General features: G+C 42.9%; 2 protein-coding genes across 3 annotated transcripts in view; one reads left to right on the forward strand and one right to left on the reverse strand.

Moving 5' to 3' along the window:
• TRMT10C (tRNA methyltransferase 10C, mitochondrial RNase P subunit) lies at window positions 1-12630 on the reverse strand. The gene is made up of 2 exons (XM_077296732.1): window positions 12417-12630; window positions 1-1345 (listed from the first exon to the last, which is right to left on the reverse strand). The coding sequence occupies exon 2, from the start codon at window positions 1320-1322 to the stop codon at window positions 48-50; it is 1275 nt and encodes a 424-aa protein (XP_077152847.1). The 5' UTR covers window positions 1323-1345; window positions 12417-12630; the 3' UTR covers window positions 1-47.
• TXNL4B (thioredoxin like 4B) overlaps window positions 12485-22262 on the forward strand; it is a 23475-nt gene continuing 13697 nt past the window's right edge. The window contains exon 1 of one of the 2 annotated variants that reach the window (XM_077296733.1): window positions 12485-12555. The gene's annotated coding sequence lies outside the window, so the exon portion shown is untranslated. The other variant, XM_077296734.1, reaches the window with a different exon arrangement.

Consider the following 22262-nt stretch of genomic DNA (forward strand, 5'->3'; position numbering starts at 1 on the left):
TTAACAAAAGTAATTGTATGATTTACTGTTTTTGATTATATATTGCATTAATCAGTTTCTTGCCACCAGTTTTTAGACTCCTTTTGGGCAGAATGAGTTTGGGTCTCTTTTTGAGCATTTGTGGCTTTCCGTTTCAATAACTCATATGTTTTAGCATTTTTTGACAAGAGTTGCTCAGATTTATGACTTTCTCTAAATCCATCGTGTTTTCTGGTTGGAACAGAGGACAGTGCCTTCTTCCAGTCTCCAGTGTCCTTAACAGTCATCAAGATTTCAATCATGTTGTTAAGGGTGAGATTTTTGCCTCCACAGTTCCACTTCAGGAACTTATCTAATGGTAACCGTGCTGTGGCCAACTGTAGCCGCTTAGCATTTCCTAAAGACACTCCAGTCTTTTGACTTTTATCAACAAAAGCCCCAATGATATAAATTTTATCATGCTCAAATGTCTTGAGCACATTTGGAGAGTCAGCCGTGAGGTAAACCAGTTGATCGTTAGGGAAGAGGTCGACGTGCGACTTTTCAGTGGTAGTTATCATAAGGTTATCAAAGGCACCCTCATAACGCTTCACCAACTCTTTATGGTACAGACTATTTGGTTGTAAGTTACAGAAATGAAGATGAAAGGGTTCTATGGAGCTTTTGTTGAAGCCGTCACACATCTGAAGTTGAGTCACCGTGTTCTCCATTTCTCTCTGAGACATGTAGCGTTCATAAGCCATATCAAATACTAGTGGTTGCCCAAATATCATAGCTTGGGCACAACGCCATGCCTCAAAGCAATCCTCTGACCTACTTCTGAAATTTAACAAGTAGGTACTTCGCTTCTCAGTGTTAATCTCAACATTGCTCTTTGACTGCTCTTTTTCCATTTTCTTTTTTTGTCTACTTTTCTTGTTTATCTCTTTAAAGTGGAGTTGTTTCAGGTATTTTTTTCTGGATGACTTTGTGGGAAGCTCCAGAAGGACCTGTAGCTCCTCTGTGCTAATGGAGTCAGGTACGGCTTTTCCTGCCAGTCTCCACATGTCAACAAGCTTCTGCACACTTTCAATAGTGGACTCCTCTTCAGTTTCTTGCTCGCTTTCTTCACTTTCAGTCTTTGGTGCAGAACTTTTTAAAATATTTTTCCACGTGTCCAGATCTAACTTTTCAGAAGCACTGGGCTTCTCTTGGTTCCTTATGCAGTGGGTCAGCATCAACACTCTGCATTGCATGAGCTGGTGAGAAATTCTTAAGGGGCGCTGTCTATTTATACCTTCCTTAATTAGATTGTGGACCGTAGAACACCTAAAGTTTCGTAGGAACGCGTTCATGAAACCCATTTCCAGGCTTTGTGAAAATTAGACTGAAAGATAAACAGAAAGATTATTTTAAAATGCAGCATAAAGTCAAACTCATGTTTAGACTGTGTGCACACATAAGTGTTTTTGGTGAGGTTTTTTTAAGCTTTTTTCTGCTACTTTTAGCTGAGTTTTGCAGTGCCAGCTATATCTATGAGAGTTCAGAAATCTCATGCACACCGCTTTTTTTTAGTCCTCAGTATTCTGTGCAAAACCTTGGGTTTGCAGAATAGAGAATGTCACTTCGTTCAGCATTTTTCACCCATTGAAAGGAATGGGTGGTGAAAAAAACATAGAAAAATCACAGATATCAGGATTTGCTGCGTTTTTTTTGTGCCAAAACCTGATGAAGTAGAACCAGATTTTTTTGGGGGGGCATTAAACTTTATCAGCAAGTAAAATAGACAAATTAAGGATGACAAAAACGCAGCAAAAAAAGCAACAAAAACCAAGCAAAACCTTTTTTGCAAAATGTTTTAATGCCAAGGGAGCAGGTTTTGCTGCAGAAAAAAAACGCAATGTGTGAACATAGCCACGCAATGTGTGAACATAGCCTTATACTACTACAGTAATAGAATAGTCCCAGCATCATCAGTGAGAGTACAGAGCCCTGTGTAGATATGGCCAATCCAAATGACCTCAGCAGACCATAGATCCATTATGTGCCAATGCAGATTTTTTGCTGCATTCTTGTGGTATTTGCAGGCTAATAGGTGCCAGAATAATGACTCTTAGGCCGGCGTCACACTCAGCGTATGAAAATACGGTCTGTACTTTACGGCCGTAATACGCAGAAATGTTCCAAAAATAGTGATCCGTATGTCATCCGTAGGCAGAGTGTGGCAGCGTATTTTGCGCATGGCATCCTCCGTATGTAATCCGTATGGCATCCGTACTGCGATATTTTCTCGCAGGCTTGCAAAACCGACATCTAATGGATTTATGTGCTCAAATGTTCGTTAAAACATATATACAGTATATATATATATATATATATATATATATATATATATATATATATATATATATATATGTCATCGAGACACACATATACTGTATATATATATTCTGTACTTATATTTAATTCAGCGCGAGATATGTGAAAAGCCGGTAATTCAATTGCCGGCTTTTCATTTCTCCTTCCCAAACCCGACATGATATGAGACATGGTTTACATACAGTAAACCATCTCATATCCCTTTTTTTTTGCATATTCCATACTACTGTTAGTAGTGTGTATGTGCAAAATGTGGGCACTGTAGCTTGTAAAATAAAGGGTTAAATGGCGGAAAAAATTGGTGTGGGCTCCCGCGCAATTTTTTCCACCAGAGTGGTAAAGCCAGTGACTGAGGGCAGATATTAATAGCCTAGAGAGGGTCCATGGTTATTGGCCCCCCCCTGGCTACAAACATCTGCCCCCCAGCCACCCCAGAAAAGGCACATCTGGAAGATGCGCCTATTCTGGCACTTGGCCACTCTCTTCCCACTCCCGTGTAGCGGTGGGATATGGGGTAATGAAGGGTTAATGTCACCTTGCTATTGTAAGGTGACATTAAGCCAGATTAATAATGGAGAGGCGTTAATTATGACACCTATCCATTATTAATCCAATAGTACGAAATGGTTAATAAAACACACACACATTTTTTACAAGTATTTTAATGAAATAAAGACACAGGTTGTTGTAATATTTTATTATACTGGTAATCCACCTGATGACCTTCGTTCTGTAACAAAGGAAAAATAAAAACTCAACAATATTTCATACCTTCCGACGCTCAGGTCAAGTCCCACGAAGTAAATCCATCTGAAGGGGTTAAATCATTTTACAGCCAGGAGCTGTGCTAAAGCAGTGCTGGTGGCTATAAAACCCCCGGGAATGAATGGAGTGCAGGGGAATGACCTGTAGTTACCTTGAGTTGCGGTGAGGCGCCCTCTGCTGGATGTCCTAATATGATCTCGAGTGTGGGAACTTTTTACCAGGCTCCAGGGATATTGTTTTTTTTATTTTTCCTTTGTTACAGAACGAGGGTCATCAGGTAGATTACCAGTATAATAAAATATTACAACAACCTGTGTCTTTATTTCATTAAAATACTTGTAAATAATGTGTGTTTTATTAACCATTTCGTACTATTGGATTAATAATGGATAGGTGTCATAATTAACGCCTCTCCATTATTAATCTGGCTTAATGTCACCTTACAATAGCAAGGTGACATTAACCCTTCATTACCCCATATCCCACCGCTACATGGGAGTGGGAAGAGAGTGGCCAAGTGCCAGAATAGGTGCATCTTCCAGATGTGCCTTTTCTGGGGTGGCTGGGGGCAGATGTTTGTAGCCAGGGGGGGCCAATAACCATCTCTAGGCTATTAATATCTGCCCTCAGTCACTGGCTTTACCACTCTGGTGGAGAAAATTGCGCGGGAGCCCACGCCAATTTTTTCCGCGATTTAACCCTTTATTTTACAAGCTACAGTGCCCAAATTTTGCACATACACACTACTAACATTAGTAGTGTGGAATATGCAAAAAAAAAGGGATATGAGATGGTTTACTGTATGTAAACCATGTCTCATATCATGTCGGGTTTGGGAAGGAGAAATGAAAAGCCGGCAATTGAATTACCGGCTTTTCTATAGAACACCGCTGCGTATTTCTCGCAAGTCACACTGCTGGTCCGTGTGTAATCCGTATTTTTCTCGCCCCCATAGACTTTCATTGGCGATTTTTTTGCGCAATACGGTGACAAACGCAGCATGCTGCGATTTTGTACGGCCGTAGAAGACCGTATAATACGGATCCGTAAAATACGGCTGATAGGAGCTGGGCCATAGAGAATCATTGGGCCGTGTGTTATGCATATTTTACGGGTGTATTTTCTGCGCTCATACGTCCGTAAAACTCGCCAGTGTGACGCCGGCCTTATAGTGTGAAGTTTCCTTTATATGGAATACTGCAAAAATACAGACTTTATTGCATGATTCTGTTGCCACACAAGTCTCATATAGCTAAAATCATGCATCCTGTACTCCACATATTTTAATCACACAGAGTTCTGCAAAAAAAAAACAACAGCAACAGAAAACATGATCTTGTTTCCATTTTTTTGGCTAAAAATGCAGCAGCCTGATGTTACAATAAAATCTATAGTGAAATATAAAATGCACTTTTTTGGGGAGAGATTCTGCAAAAGCTTCAAAATATAATCCTGGAAACACCAGAAAAAAATCATTTTTCATCACCGCATTTTTCAAGTTATTTTTATTTTCTGTCAACATAATTGTAAGGTCAGCTCAGCAATATTGGTCCTGATTGATCAATGTGTTTATCAGCTTAAACAAAAATTTGGCAACCTGTGGCGTTTTCATGCCAGTTTTGGCCAGCTTGGCAGAGCTAGGGCACGATGGTGCATAGAAAATTCATTGACAACTGTGGCAACCCTGATTGGAGTAACAGTTCTGGCGAGTAGGACGCCAGTGATAAGTTGCGCCCAATTCATCTAATGGTGTGTGCATGTTAATGAATTCTTATTTCTGCAAATCCATCAATATATTTATAGACACTATGGCCCTAATTCATTAAAGGGGTGACCAAAAACTAAAAATTATTATAATTCTGAATATCTATTTAATTTCAAAATCAAATCTTTTTTCTAATATACTTTAATTAAAGGTCCCTATCGCTCCATCACTATTTCCAACTGCTTTATTTATATTTTTATTACATCCTGTGTGATGAAGCTTCATTTCAGAATCCAAGTATACTCAAACGTATTGTCATCAGGGGGCAGCGGCTGTGGTCACTGCTACTGCCCCTCCCCCCTGAAAAGAAGCGTCATCAGGGACATCTGTTTCAAAGGCTGGGCTAGTCCCTACTCTACTGAGCATGCGTCAGTTGTCAATTCTGATGGATACTCAGTAGGATCTTGTCACTATGCACTGCACTTCTCAGTGCACAGAAACAATGCACTCTCTCATTGACTCTGATGAGAAGTAGAGTGCGCCGTCAGTGCGAATTGTAAGGGTATGTGCACACGTATTTTTTAGCTCTGCAGATTTTTCCGCAGTGGATTTAATAAATCCGCAGGTAAAAGGCACTGCGTTTTACTGCGGATTCCACCTGCGGTTTTACACCTGCGGATTCCTATTATGGAGCAAGTGTAAACTGCTGCGGAATCCGCACAAAATAATTTTCTTTTAAGAAAGACATAGCTGAACTGGAGCGGGTGCAGAGAAGAGCGACCAAGGTTATTAGAGGACTGGGGGGTCTGCAATACCAAGATAGGTTATTACACTTGGGGCTATTTAGTTTGGAAAAACGAAGACTAAGGGGTGATCTTATTTTAATGTATAAATATATGAGGGGACAGTACAAAGACCTTTCTGATGATCTTTTTAATCATAGACCTGAGACAGGGACAAGGGGGCATCCTCTACGTCTGGAGGAAAGAAGGTTTAAGCATAATAACAGACGCGGATTCTTTACTGTAAGAGCAGTGAGACTATGGAGCTCTCTGCCGTATGATGTTGTAATGAGTGATTCATTACTTAAATTTAAGAGGGGACTGGATACCTTTCTGGAAAAGTATAATGTTACAGGGTATATACACTAGATTCCTTGATAAGGCGTTGATCCAGGGAACTAGTCTGATTGCCGTATGTGGAGTCGGGAAGGAGTTTTTTTCCCCATGGTGGAGTTACTCTTTGCCACATGGTTTTTTTTTGCCTTCCTCTGGATCAACATGTTAGGGCATGTTAGGTTAGGCTATGGGTTGAACTAGATGGACTTACAGTCTTCCTTCAACCTTAACTATGTAACTATGTAACTATGTAACATGCTGCGGAATGTAAACCGAAGCGTTTCCGCACGTTTTTCCCGCAGCATGGGCACTGCGGATTGCGTTTTCCATAGGTTTACATTGTACTGTAAGCGCATGGAAAGCTGCTGCGGATCCGCAGCAAAATCCGCAACGTGTGCACACACCCTAACGAGAGAACGAGCGAGCAGAGAATAGCACTGCCACTGCAAGTGATGTCAGACTCCAACCACTGGGGGTGGAGATACGGAAACATCCAAAGGGGTAGTGATGGACAACCCGGAATGTTTCAGCTCTGCTCACCATAAAGAGCTAGCTCTTTTGGATCCCAAATGGATCTTGTTAAATGTGTTTATCCACAGGTGAACACATGTTTAAAGGCAACCTGTCATGTCATTTTTAGCATCTAACCTGTCCTCAGTGCGTGGATAGTGATGCAACGTGCATCAGTAACACTTTTTCTTTTTTTTTAAATTAAAAACAGCACTATAATAATGTGCAAGAAGCACTTTATATAGTTAATCGTACCTGCTTCATTTTGTTCAGTCACAGTTGTCGCCGCCATACAATTTGAATGAGGTTCCCGGGGTTGCGCCGACCTCACTCCAATCCGCTTTGAGATCCTGCACTTGTGCAGTGTTTATTGTGGAGCTGCACATGCGCCGTGACATGCGGCTTCCCGAGCTTGTGCACTGAAGCTGTGTGTACTACCCAGCTTCACTGTGGGTGCATGCGCATACAGTCAGTAAAGCTGGGTACTACACACAGCTTCAGTGTGCATACGCGGGGAGCCGCTCATCATGGTGCAAACATGGGGAGCCGCTCATCACAGCACATGCCCGGCTCCATGATACACACTGCCCAAGTGCAGGAATTCAAGGCGGATTCGAGTGGCGTCTGCACAACCCCGGGAACATGATTCAAATTGCGTGACGGCGACAACCGTGACTGAACGAAATGATTGCATCACTAACCACACACTGGGAACAGTTTAAAAATGTCATAACATATTTCCTTTAAAGTTGTTGTCACTATTATATCACTGATGACCTATCCTTAGGATAGATCAACAAAGTCTGATTAGTTAAGAGTCAGACGCCCGGTACCACCACAGATCAGTTGTTCTCGGCGATGGCAGCCCCAGTAATCAATTGCGGCACATCCCCCTCCTACTGATATAAAATGAGCATTTCCGGCTTCCGCTGATCGGCAGTGTGTGCTGGGTGTCAGACCCTGACTGATTAGTCATCAATGACAGATCATAAATGAGAAAGTAGTGCACAACCTCTTTAACCCCTCTGTGACCTTAGACGTACTATCCCGTCGAGGTGACCTGGGCCTATCTGACCCTCGACGGGATAGTACGTCATAGCCGATCGGCCGCGCTCACGGGGGGAGCGCGGCCGATCGCGGCCGGGTGTCAGCTGACTATCGCAGCTGACATCCGGCACTATGTGCCAGGAGCGGTCACGGACCGCCCCCGGCACATTAACCCCCGGCACACCGCGATCAAACATGATCGCGGTGTACCGGCGGTATAGGGAAGCATCGCGCAGGGAGGGGGCTCCCTGCGGGCTTCCCTGAGACCCCCGGAGCAACGCGATGTGATCGCGTTGCTCCGAGGGTCTCCTACCTCCCTTCTCGCCGCAGGTCCCGGATCCAAGATGGCCGCGGCATCCGGGTCCTGCAGGGAGGGAGGTGGCTTACCGAGTGTCTGCTCAGAGCAGACACTTGGTAAGCCTGCAGCCCTGCACAGCAGATCGTCGATCTGACAGAGTGCTGTGCACTCTGTCAGATCAATGATCTGTGATATCCCCCCCTGGGACAAAGTAAAAAAGTTAAAAAAAAATTCCCCACATGTGTGTAAAAAAAAATAAAAAATAAAAATATCCTAAATAAAGAAAAAAAAAAAAATATTATTCCCATAAATACATTTCTTTAGCTAAATAAAATAAAAAAAACAATAAAAGTACACATATTTAGTATCACCGCGTCCGTAACGACCCAACCTATAAAACTGCCCCACTAGTTAACCCCTTCAGTAAACACCGTAAGAAAAAAAAAAAAAAAAACGAGGCAAAAAACAACGCTTTATTATCATACCGCCGAACAAAAAGTGGAATAACACGCGACCAAAAAAAATGATATAAATAACCATGGTACCGCTGAAAACGTCATCTTGTCCCGCAAAAAACGAGCCGCCATACAGCATCATCAGCAAAAAAATAAAAAAGTTATAGTCCTGAGAATAAAGCGATACCAAAATAATTATTTTTTCTATAAAATAGTTTTTATCGTATAAAAGCGCCAAAACATAAAAAAAATGATATAAATGAGATATCGCTGTAATCGTACTGACCCGAAGAATAAAACTGCTTTATCAATTTTACCAAACGTGGAACGGTATAAACGCCTCCCCAAAAAGAAATTAATGAATAGCTGTTTTTTGATCACTCTACCTCACAAAAATCGGAATAAAAAGCGATCAAAAAATGTCACGTGTCCGAAAATGTAACCAATAAAAACGTCAACTCGTCCCGCAAAAAACAAGATCTCACATGACTCTGTGGACTCAAATATGGAAAAATTACAGCTCTCAAAATGTGGTAACGCAAAAAATATTTTTTGCAATGAAAAGCGTCTTTCAGTGTGTGACGGCTGCCAATCATAAAAATCCGCTAAAAAACCCACAATAAAAGTAAATCAAACCCCCCTTCATCACCCCCTTAGTTAGGGAAAAATAAAAAAATTAAAAAATTTATTTATTTCCATTTTCCCATTAGGGTTAGGGTTAGGGCTAGAGTTAGGACTAGAGTTAGGGCAAGGGTTAGGGTTAGGTTTAGGGCTAGGGTTAGGGCTGGGGCTAGGGTTGGGGCTAGGGTTGGGGCTAGGGTTGGGGCTAGGGTTGGGGCTAGGGTTGGGGCTAGGGTTGGGGCTAGGGTTGGGGCTAGGGTTGGGGCTAGGGTTGGGGCTAGGGTTAGGGCTAGTGTTACGGCTAGTGTTACGGCTAGTGTTAGGGCTAGTGATAGGGCTAGGGTTATTGCTAGGGTTAGGGCTAGGGTTGGGGCTACAGTTAGGGTTGGGGCTAAAAATAGGGTTAGGGTTTGGATTACATTTATGGTTGGGAATAGGGTTGGTGTGTCTGGGTTAGAGGAGTGGTTAGGGTTACTGTTGGGATTAGGGTAAGGGGTGTGTTTGGATTAGGGTTTCAGTTATAATTGGGGGGTTTCCACTGTTTAGGCACATCAGGGGCTCTCCAAACGGGACATGGCATCCGATCTGAATTCCAGCCAATTCTGCGTTGAAAAGGAAAACAGTGCTCCTTCCCTTCAGAGCTCTCCCGTGTGCCCAAACAGGGGTTTACCCCAACATATGGGGTATCAGCGTACTCAGGACAAATTGGACATCATCTTTTGGGGTCCAATTTCTCCTGCTACCCTTGGGAAAATACAAAACTGGGGGCCAAAAAATAAGTTTTGTGGGAAAAAAAAGAGATTTTTTATTTTCACGGCTCTGCGTTGTAAACTGTAGTGAAACACTTGGGGGTTCAAAGTTCTCACAACACATCTAGATAAGTTCCTTGGGGGGGTCTAGTTTCCAATATGGGGTCACTTGAGGGGGGTTTGTACTGTTTGGGTACATCAGGGGCTCTGCAAATGCAACGTGACGCCTGCAGACCAATCCATTTAAGTCTGCATTCCAAATGGCGCTCCTTCCCTTCCGAGCTCTGTCATGCGCCCAAACAGTGGTTCCCCCCCACATATGGGGTATCAGCGTACTCAGGACAAATTGGACAACAACGTTTGAGGTCCAATTTATCCTGATACCCTTGTGAAAATACAAAACTGGGGGCTAAAAAAATCATTTTTGTGAACAAAAAAAGAATTTTTATTTTCACGGCTCTGCGTTATAAACTGTAGTGAAACACTTGGGGGTTCAAAGCTCTCAAAACACATCTAGATAAGTTCCTTAGGGGGTCTACTTTCCAAAATGGTGTCACTTGTGGGGGTTTTTAATGTTTAGGCACATCAGGGGCTCTCCAAACGCAACATGGCATCCCATCTTAATTCCAGTCAATTTTGCATTGAAAAGTAAAATAGCGCTCCTTCCCTTCCGAGCTCTGCTATGCGCCCAAACAGTGGTTTACCCCCACATATGGGGTATCGTCGTACTCAGGACAAATTGCACAACAACTTTTGTGGTCTAATTTCTTCTCTTACCCTTGGGGAAATAAAAAAATAGGGGCGAAAAGATCATTTTTGTGAGAAAATATGATTTTTTATTTTTACGGCTCTGCATTATAAACTTCTGTGAAGCACTTGTTGGGTCAAAGTGCTCAACACACATCTAGATAAGTTCCTTAAGGGGTCTACTTTCCAAAATGGTGTCACTTGTGGGGGGTTTCAATGTTTAGGCACATCAGGGGCTCTCCAAATGCAACATGGCGTCCCATCTCAATTCCAGTCAATTTTGCATTGAAAAGTCAAATGGCGCTCCTTCCCTTCCGAGCTCTGCCCTGCGCCCAAACAATGGTTTACACCCACATATGGGGTATCAGCGTACTCAGGACAAATTGCACAACAATTTTTGGGGTCCAATTTCTTCTCTTACCCTTGGGAAAATAAAAAATTGGGGGCAAAAAGATCATTTTTGTGAAAAAATATGATTTTTTATTTTTACAGCTCTGCATTATAAACTTCTGTGAAGCACTTGTTGGGTCAAAGTGCTCACCACACATCTAGATAAGATCCTTAGGGGGTCTACTTTCCAAAATGGTGTCACTTGTGGGGGGTTTCAATGTTTAGGCACATCAGGGGCTCTCCAAATGCAACATGGCGTCCCATCTCAATTCCGGTCAATTTTGTATTGAAAAGTCAAATGGCGCTCCTTTCCTTCCGAGCTCTGCCATGCGCCCAAACAGTGGTTTACCCCCACATATGGGGTATCAGCGTACTCAGGACAAATTGTACAACAAATTTTGGGGTCTATTTTCTCCTGTTACCCTTGGTAAAATAAAACAAATTGGAGCTGAAATAATTTTTTTGTGAAAAAAAGTTAAATGTTCATTTTTATTTAAACATTCCAAAAATTTCTGTGAAACACCTGAAGGGTTAATAAACTTCTTGAAAGTGGTTTTGAGTACCTTGAGGGGTGCAGTTTTTAGAATGGTGTCACACTTGGGTATTTTCTATCATATAGACCCCTCAAAATGACTTCAAATGAGATGTGGTCCCTAAAAAAAAATGGTGTTGTAAAAATGAGAAATTGCTGGTCAACTTTTAACCCTTATAACTCCGTCACAAAAAAAAATTTTGGTTCCAAAATTGTGCTGATGTAAAGTAGACATGTGGGAAATGTTACTTATTAAGTATTTTGTGTGAAATATGTCTGTGATTTAAGGGCATAAAAATTCAAAGTTGGAAAATTGCGAAATTTTCAAAATTTTCACCAAATATTCGTTTTTTTCACAAATAAATGCAAATTATATCGAATAAATTGTATCACTATCATGAAGTACAATATGTCACGAGAAAACAATGTCAGAATCGCCAAGATCCGTTGAAGCGTTCCAGAGTTATATCCTCATAAAGGGACAGTGGTCAGAATTGTAAAAATTGGCCGGGTCATTAACGTGCAAACCACCCTTGGGGTGAAGGGGTTAAAGGTAAAATCCAGACCGATATGATCAAAAAGCAGTTTTCACTCTAGGTGGGGGGTGTATTGGTAACATCAGGGTGGAACACCAACATTTCACCCAGTGAGTGCAAGTTGTGCGCCAGCTGCCATCCATCGGTCACAGAACAGTCGGCATGTTGTCTCATCAGCAGTCAGTGGCGGAGTACAAGCTTGGCCTCGCAGCAATCACACTGACCCGAACAATCACATTTCCAGATCATTTTTACTGCTCAATGAATGCTGCAAAAACACCACAAAAATTCAGAACTACGAAACAACAAAACAAAATAATTATTATTATAGAACTAAAAATCGTCCACCAAAAAATCAAGCCCTCATACAGCTACATTCACACACAAAAAGTACATGAAGTCACGTCTCTAGAAGAATGGGAGGAAAACAGAAAGTGGGAAAAAAAACAATCACTGTGAGGGAGGGGTGACACTGCCCAGCACCGGCGGGCATTAGAGCGGTCACCACGTGCCTGGCACAGCAGGAAGGTGGCACAAGTCACAGAGCTGGTCGTCCTGGGCACTGAGGGCTACTACGGCTCTCTATGGCTGCACACACGTACGTACCAACCACTGCTGCTCCGCACATGCCCGCCGCGCAGCTCCCAGAGGCACTCACTTCCTCTTCCGGTGCAGCGCGCTATTCCTTCCCCAGTGACAGAAGCCACAGCAGCCACAGCTCAGAGACACAATGCGCGGAGACTAGGTAATGTCATCACCGGCCGGCGACACCGTGCTGCTCAGCACCGGAGGACGGGAGCGCCGACTGCCAACGTGTAGAGTAGGCTCTGTACTGCGGTATACCTCCAGGGTCTGCACAGTCCTGTGTGTGTATATATATTATACACCTTATATCAGCGATATGAAGGTATATATATATATATATATATATATATATATATATATATATATATATATATACACACACTACATGGTGGCCCGATTCTAACGCATCGGGTATTCTAGGATATGCATGTCCACGTAGTATATTGCACAGTCCACGTATTTTATTGCACAGCCCACGTACTATATTGGCCAGCCACGTAGTATATTGGCCAGCCACGTAGTATATTGCCCAGCCACGTAGTATATTGCACAGTCCACGTAGTATATTGCACAGTCCACGTAGTATATTGCAGTCCACGTAGTATATTGCACAGTCCACGTAGTATATAGCACAGCCCACGTAGTATATTGGCCAGTCACGTAGTATATTGGCCAGCCACGTAGTATATTGGCCAGCCACGTAGTATATTGCACAGTCCACGTAGTATATTGCACAGTCCACGTAGTATATTGCAGTCCACGTAGTATATTGCACAGTCCACGTAGTATATAGCACAGCCCACGTAGTATATTGCCCAGCCACGTAGTATATTGGCCAGCCACGTAGTATATTGCACAGTCCACGTATTTTATTGCACAGCCCACGTAGTATATTGGCCAGCCACGTAGTATATTGGCCAGCCACGTAGTATATTGCCCAGCCACGTAGTATATTGCACAGTCCACGTAGTATATTGCACAGTCCACGTAGTATATAGCACAGCCCACGTAGTATATTGCCCAGTCCACGTAGTATATTGCCCAGCCATGTAGTATATTGCACAGTCCACGTATTTTATTGCACAGCCCACGTAGTATATTGGCCAGCCACGTAGTATATTGGCCAGCCACGTAGTATATTGCCCAGCCACGTAGTATATTGCACAGTCCACGTAGTATATTGCACAGTCCACGTAGTATATTGCAGTCCACGTAGTATATTGCACAGTCCACGTAGTATATAGCACAGCCCACGTAGTATATTGCCCAGCCACGTAGTATATTGGCCAGCCACGTAGTATATTGCACAGTCCACGTATTTTATTGCACAGCCCACGTAGTATATTGGCCAGCCACGTAGTATATTGGCCAGCCACGTAGTATATTGCCCAGCCACGTAGTATATTGCACAGTCCACGTAGTATATTGCACAGTCCACGTAGTATATTGCAGTCCACGTAGTATATTGCACAGTCCACGTAGTATATAGCACAGCCTACGTAGTATATTGCCCAGTCACGTAGTATATTGCCCAGCCATGTAGTATATTGCACAGTCCACGTAGTATATTGCCCAGCCACGTAGTATATTGCCCAGCCACGTAGTATATTGCCCAGCCACGTAGTATATTGCCCAGTCACGTAGTATATTTCCCAGTAACGTAATATATTGCCCAGTGACGTAGTATATTTCCCAGCCATGTAGTATATTGCAGAGCGACGTAGTATACAGCACAGTCACGTAGTATATTGCCCAGCTACATAGTATATAGAACAGAGATGTAGTATATAACAGAGCCCACGCAGTAAGTAACACAGCCCACGTAGTATATAGCAATGTGGGCACTATATGCGTGGTTAAAAAACACTTAACCCCTTCATGACCCAGCCTATTTTGGCCTTAATGACCTTGCCGTTTTTTGCAATTCTGACCAGTGTCCCTTTATGAGGTAATAACTCAGGAACGCTTCAACGGATCCTTGCGATTCTGAGATAGTTTTTTCGTGACATATTGGGCTTCATGTTAGTGGTAAATTTAGGTCGATAATTTCTGAGTTTATTTGTGAAAAAAATGGAAATTTGGCGAAAATTTTGAAAATTTCGCAATTTTCACATTTTGAATTTTTATTCTGTTAAACCAGAGAGTTATGTGACACAAAATAGTTAATAAATAACATTTCCCACATGTCTACTTTACATCAGCACAATTTTGGAAACAATTTTTTTTTTTGCTAGGAAGTTATAAGGGTTAAAATTTGACCAGTGATTTCTCATTTTTACAACGAAATTTACAAAACCATTTTTTTAGGGACCACCTCACATTTGAAGTCAGTTTGAGGGTTCTATATGGCTGAAAATACCCAAAAGTGACACCATTCTAAAAACTGCACCCCTCAAGGTGCTCAAAACCACATTCAAGAAGTTTATTAACCCTTCAGGTGTTTCACAGCAGCAGAAGCAACATGGAAATAAAAAATGAACATTTAACTTTTTAGTCACAAAAATGATCTTTTAGCAACAATTTTTTTATTTTCCCAAGGGTAAAAGGAGAAACTGGACCATGGACGTTGTTGTCCAATTTGTCCTGAGTACGCTGATACCTCATATGTGGGGGTAAACCACTGTTTGGGCGCACGGCAGGGCTCGGAAGGGAAGGAGCGCCATTTGACTTTTTGAATGAAAAATTGGCTCCAATCTTTAGCGGACACCATGTCGCGTTTGGAGAGCCCCCGTGTGCCTAAACATTGGAGCTCCCCCACAAGTCACCCCATTTTGGAAACTAGACCCCCAAAGGAACTTATCTAGAAGCATAGTGAGCACTTTAAACCCCCTGGTGCTTCACAAATTGTTCCGTAAAAATGAAAAAGTACTTTTTTTTCACAAAAAAATTATTTTAGCCTCAATTTTTTCATTTTTACATGGGCAACAGGATAAAATGGATCCTAAAATTTGTTGGACAATTTCTCCAGAGTACACCAATACCTCACATGTGGGGGTAAACCACTGTTTGGGCACATGGTAAGGCTCGGAAGGGAAGGAGCGCCATTTGACTTTTTGAATGAAAAATTATCTCCATCGTTAGCGGACACCATGTCGCGTTTGGAAAGCCCCTGTGTGCCTAAACATTGGAGCTCCTCCACAAGTGACCCCATTTTGGAAACTAGACCCCCCAAGGAACTTATCTAGAGGCATAGTGAGCACTTTAAACCCCCAGGTACTTCACAAATTGATCCGCAAAAATGAAAAAGTACTTTTTTTGCACACAAAATTTCTTTTAGCCTCAATTCTTTCATTTTCACATGGGCAACAGGATAAAATGGATCCTAAAATTTGTTGGTCAATTTCTTCTGAGTACGCCGATACCTCATATGTGGGGGTAAACCACTGTTCGGGTGCACGGCAAGGCTCGGAAGGGGAGGCCTGCCATTTGACTTTTTTAATGGAAAATTAGCTCCAATCGTTAGCGGACACCATGTCGCGTTTGGAGAGCCCCTGTGTGCCTAAACATTGGAGCTCCCCTACAAGTGACCCCATTTTGGAAACTAGACCCCCCAAGGAACTTATCTAGATGCATAGGGGTCATTCCATATCAAGTGATCCAAATATGAATATTTTTTTTACCTGACGTCTTTAGATTTTTTTTATTTTTTGTTTTTATGAAGTACAACTTTAGTTAATTACAAATTAAAAGTTTAGAATTTTTTTCTTCATCAGTTAATTTTTTACAGATTTTTAAAGTTTTAAAAAAGCGCTGATTTTGGCCTGGTATGGCTTTACATTTTTTATCATATCTCGGGCTATGATTAAGATATAGAGGTGGGAGAGGCATCATTTTTCTCAGAACGGTACCGGCTTTCATTTGATATGTCACAAGACTATGTTTCTTTATATTTTGTTTTGGTGAAATCAAATTAAACATTTTGATGCGCAATTCTGAAAAAAACGTATGTTTTAAAATTGTGAAAACATGCATGTGTGTTACTTGTGTCCTTGTTTATATTTGTACAGGGATTCAACTTGGGACCTATCAAATTTGTATTTTTTTTTAAGCCTTGAATCATCTGATTTTATGTTTGTGTGAGCTTCTTCCCTTTTTCTTTTCAAATTACAACTTATTGCATTCAGCATTTATATGTAACAATAAAGAAACACAAAAAACAAATACCAAAGTGCCAGAATAAATACATCTTAATCATCATAACAACTGGCTCAGCATTTTCAACCTTTTGGCTATGTTCACACGGTGCGGTTTTTGCTGCGGATCCGCAGCGGATTTGCACTGCGGATCCGCAGCAGTTTTCCATGTAGGTTACAGTACAATGTAACCCAATGGAAAACAGGAACCGCTGTGCCGACGATCCTTTTTTCCACAGGCAAATCCGCAGCGGTTTTGCCTGCAGAAAAAAGAAGTACCATGTCAATTCTTTCTGCGGATTCCACTGCGGGTTTCCAGCAGCACCAATAGGAAACTGCATTTGGAAACCCGCAGTGGAATCCGCAGAAGAAAAAGGATCAAAAACCGCAGCTAAAATCAGCGCTGAATTTAGCTGCGGTTTTTCAAAACAGGACCTGAAAAAAAAAAGGATGAAAAAAAGGAACGTGTGAACGTAGCCTAATTCATTGAACAAGCCAAAAGAAAAAACGTGATCACATCCTCAAGTGTGGTTTTCTAAATACAGTCTCATCCTGATTATATGTTAAAAACAAGATTAAAAGAACCAATATTTCTACCACCCATTTATACATGGAACATTTTTTTTTCTACTATATCACTAAACATGTCATTTCTGAAGTGTTTAAGAAGAATAGTCCAGTAGTTAAATCCTCGTACTATAAAATATGAACTAATTAAACAATTAATAGTAGGTTTTTACACTGGCCTGTTATCATCAATGTGTCCCTTCTAGTGGGTGAAATGTCATCTTGTCCATAAGCGCTCACTAGCAATGGCCGTTTCCTTCTGTGTCAGAGTATGTGCGGCTGTCATGGTGCTCGGCTCCACCTGAGTTATATCTGATTTTTGTTCACTTTTACAATGTCTGGTTTTCTTGGATACACAAAGGACGGCGCTGGACCAGAAGGTGCAGAAAAGTCACTTCTACGTCTTCATTTTCACAATCTTTGGAGAGTCCAGTAGCCGTCAGCGCCGATCATATTCACAGGTCACATCGCCAGTTGTGTCATCCATTGCCGATCTTGTGCCGCCTTCTACCACGTCATAGACGTCACTGTCTTTATTTCCACTACATGGGATAACAGTGCGGTATTGCTGAGTCCCTGTGCCTGTAACCGATGTTATAACAATCTCTCCTCCTCCCTGTAGTCCTGGTTTGTACAATACATGAACTGGATGGTAAGAGTATTTTTCTCCCTCCATTTGAGGAGTTGCCTGGGTGATAAGATTTGGTGTGAATACGGCCTGTGGAGGCCCGAGCTGCCGGCCTGTCATCTGCTCTGCAGTCACCGTCTACCCCTGTTCAATCTCAGGTTGGGCCCTAACAAAGCTTTCTCCTCTGTCCTCTCCTGCTTCTAACTCTAACATAATAAAATAATACAGGAATAGCTAACAATCATGGAATATTTGGTAAATACAGACCCCACACTTCTACACCACAGGCTGAACAGACCTGAAATCAAGATTTTTGAACTGACACTGTAATAGTTTTATTTTTTAAAATATGATCCCATCACGATCCCAGCTTGTATTTTGGTGCAGAAGTGGCTAGGAGCATAACAGGCACATGTGCAGTTTTTGAAATATTTAAATTAAACGTTTTTTTCGGAAATGGGTTTTAAAGTTTTGCGCTTGCGTTCGCATAGGTAAATTATTATCAAAGATACTCTTGTGACATATCTGGTGAAAGCATGTACAGTTCTGAGTAGAATGGTGTTTATTTTGTTTCTCTATCTCTTTTCTAGCCTGAGTTACGGGGAGAAATGTAAGGGCAGGCAACACCGAAATTCGCACTTTTTCCGAACTTTGAAAATCAATAAAAAATAAAAAAAAATATCTAGAATTTTTTTTTTCTTCACATTTTGCATTCTCTGACAAACTATTACCAAATACCAAAATCTCAAAAGAATTAAAAATATAGTGGTAAAAATCATTGGTTCACTTGACATGGAATGACCCATAGTGAGCACTTATAACCCCCAGGTGCTTCACAAAAGTTTATAACGCAGAGCCGTGAAAATAAAAAATAATTTTTCTTTCCTCAAAAATGATTTTTAGCCCAGAATTTTTTATTTTCCCAAGGGTAATAGGAGAAATTGGACCCCAAATGTTGTTGTCCAGTTTGTCCTGAGTACGATGATACCCCATATGTGGGGGTAAACCACTGTTTGGGCATATGCCGGGGCTCGGAAGGGAAGTAGTGACATTTTGGAATGCAGACTTTGATGGAATGGTCTGCGGGCATCATGTTACGTTTGCAGAGCCCCTGATATGCCTAAACAGTAGAAGCCCCCCACAATTGACCCCATTTTGGAAACTAGACCCCCCAAGGAACTTATCTAGATGTGTGGTGAGCACGTTCAACCCCCAAGTGCTTCACAGAAGTTTACAACGCAGAGCCGTGAAAATAAAAAAATCATTTTTCTTTCCTCAAAAAAGATGTTTTAGCAAGCAATTTTTTATTTTCACAAGGGTAACAGGAGAAATTGGACCCCAATATTTGTTGCCCAGTTTGTTGTGAGTACGCTGATACCCCATATGTGGGGGTAGACCACTATTTGGGCATATGCCGGGGCTCGGAAGGGAAGTAGTGGCATTTGAAATGCAGACTTTGATGGAATGGTCTGCGGGCGTCACATTGCATTTGCAGAGCCCCTGATGTGCCTAAACAGTAGAAACACCCCACAAGTGACCCCATTTTGGAAACTAGACCCCCCAAGGAACTTATCTAGATGTGTGATGAGCACGTTCAACCCCCAAGTGCTTCACAGAAGTTTACAACGCAGAGCCGTGAAAATAAAAAATCATTTTTCTTTCCTCAAAAAAGATGTTTTAGCAAGCAATTTTTTATTTTCACAAGGGTAACAGGAGAAATTGGACCCCAATATTTGTTGCCCAGTTTGTTGTGAGTACGCTGATACCCCATATGTGGGGGTAGACCACTATTTGGGCATATGCCGGGGCTCGGAAGGGAAGTAGTGGCATTTGAAATGCAGACTTTGATGGAATGGTCTGCGGGCGTCACATTGCATTTGCAGAGCCCCTGATGTGCCTAAACAGTAGAAACACCCCACAAGTGACCCCATTTTGGAAACTAGACCCCCCAAGGAACTTAACTAGATGTGTGGTGAGCACTTTCAACCCCCAAGTGCTTCACAGAAGTTTATAACGCAGAGCCGTGAAAATAAAAAATAATTGTTCTTTCCTCAAAAATTATGTTTTAGCAAGTAATTTTTTATTTTTGCAAGGGTAACAGGAGAAATTGGACCCCAACAGTTGTTGCCCAGTTTGTCCTGAGTACGCTGGTACCCCAAATGTGGGGGTAAACCACTGTTTGGGCGCACGTTGGGGCTTGGAAGGGAGGGAGCACCATTTGACTTTTTGAACGCAAGATTGGCTGGAATCAATGGTGGCGCCATGTTGCGTTTGGAGACCCCTGATGTGCCTAAACAGTGGAAACCCCTCAATTCTAACTTCAACACTAACCCCAACACACCCCTAATCCTAATCCCAACTGTAGCCATAACCCTAATCACAACCCTAACCCCAACACATCCTAACCACAACCCTAACCGCAACACACCCGTAACCCTAATTCCAACCCTAATCCTAATCCCAACCCTAACCCTAATCCCAACCCTAACCACAACTGTAACCCCAACACACCCCTAACCCTATCCGTAACCCTAACCACAAGCCTAATCTTAACCCTATTTCCAACCCTAGCCCTATTTCCAACCCTAACTCTAATTCCAACCCTAACCCTAAGGCTATGTGCCCACGTTGCGGATTCGTGTGAGATTTTTCCGCACGATTTTTGAAAAATCTGCAGGTAAAAGGCACTGCGTTTTACCTGCAGATTTACAGCAGATTTCCAGTGTTTTTTTGTGCGGATTTCACCTGCGGATTCCTATTGAGGAACAGGTGTAAAACGCTGCGGAATCCGCACAAAGAATTGACATGCTGCGGAAAATACAACGCAGCGTTTCTGCACGGAATTTTCCGCACCATGGGCACAGTGGATTTGGTTTTCCATAGGTGTACATGGTACTGTAAACCTGATGGAAAACTGCTACGAATTCGCAGCGGCCAATCCGCTGCGGATCCGCAGCCAAATCCGCTGCGGATCCACGGCCAATCCGCTGCGGATCCGCGGCCAATCCGCTGCGGATCCGCAGCCAAATCCGCACTGTGTGCACATGCCATAACCCTAACCCTACCCGTAACCCTACCCCTAACCCTAACCCTACCCCTAGTTCTAACCCTAACCCTAGTGGAAAACGAAAAAAAAATATATATATTTTCTTTATTTTATTATTGTCCCTACCTATGGGGGTGATAAAGGGGGGGGGGTTTATTTATTATTTTTTTTATTTTGATCGCTGTGATAGAACCTACCACAGCGATCAAAATGTACCTGTAAGGAATCTGCCGGCCGGCAGATTCGGCGGGCGCACTAAGCATGCGCCCGCCATTTTGGAAGATGGCGGCGCCCAGCGAGGAGACGTACGGACACCGGGAGGATCGGTAAGTATGAAGGGGTGGTGGGGGGGTGGATCGGAGCACAGGGGGGGTAATCGGACCACAGGGGGGGTGAATCCAAACAAGGAGGGAGCGGACAGGAGGACGGGGGAGCCGGCAGGCGGACGGAGGGGACCGGACCCCATAACGGAGGACTGGGGGGGCGATCGGTGGGTGTGGGGGGGGTCACTTCAGTATTTCCAGCCATGGCCGATGATATTGCAGCATCGGCCATGGCTGGATTGTAATATTTCACCAGTTTTTTAGGTGACATATTACAAATCGCTCTGATTGGCAGTTTCACTTTCAACAGCCAATCAGAGCGATCGTAGCCACGGGGGGGTGAAGCCACCCCCCCTGGGCTGAAGCACCACTCCCCCTGTCTCTGCAGATCGGGTAAAATGGGAGTTAACCCCTTCACCCGATCTGCAGGGACGCGATCATTCTGTGACACAGCATATGCGTCACAGGTCGGATTGGCACCGACTTTCATGACGCATACGCTGTGTCACAGGTCGGGAAGGGGTTAAAATAAAAAATAAACATATACTCACCTTCTGAAGGCCCCTTGAAGTTCTGGTGCCTGTGTGCAGTGCACGTGGCAGCTTCTGGTCCCAGGGTTGGTATGAGCGCAGGACCTGTGATGACATCGCGGTCACATGACCGTGACGTCATGGAAGGTCCTTCTCGCACACCATCCTTGGCACCAGAACCTGCCGCTTGCACTGCCGAGGACAGCCGTGACATCGGAGGGTGAGATTAACCTTTTTTTTTATTACTCTTATTTGTAACATTAGATCTTTTTACTATTGATGCTGCATACGCAGCATCAATAGTAAAAAGTTGGTCACAGGGTTAATAGCTGCGTAACCGGAGTCCGTTACACCGCGCTCCGGTAACGCTGGCATTAACCCTGTGTGAGGGCTGACTGGAGGGGAGTATGGAGCAGGCACTGACTGCTGGGAGGAAAGAGCGGCCATTTTGCCGCCGGACTGTGCCCGTCGCTGATTGGTCGTGGCAATGGTTGTGGGCGTTTTGCCACGACCAATCAGCGACTTGGATTTCCATGACAGACAGAGGCCGCTACCAATGAATATCCGTGACAGACAGAAAGACAGACAGACGGAAGTGACCCTTAGACAATTATATAGTAGATATATCAGCGCTCAGTAC

This window comes from Ranitomeya variabilis, chromosome 3 (genome assembly GCF_051348905.1).
Source record: "Ranitomeya variabilis isolate aRanVar5 chromosome 3, aRanVar5.hap1, whole genome shotgun sequence".
NCBI classification, from domain to species: domain Eukaryota; kingdom Metazoa; phylum Chordata; class Amphibia; order Anura; family Dendrobatidae; genus Ranitomeya; species Ranitomeya variabilis.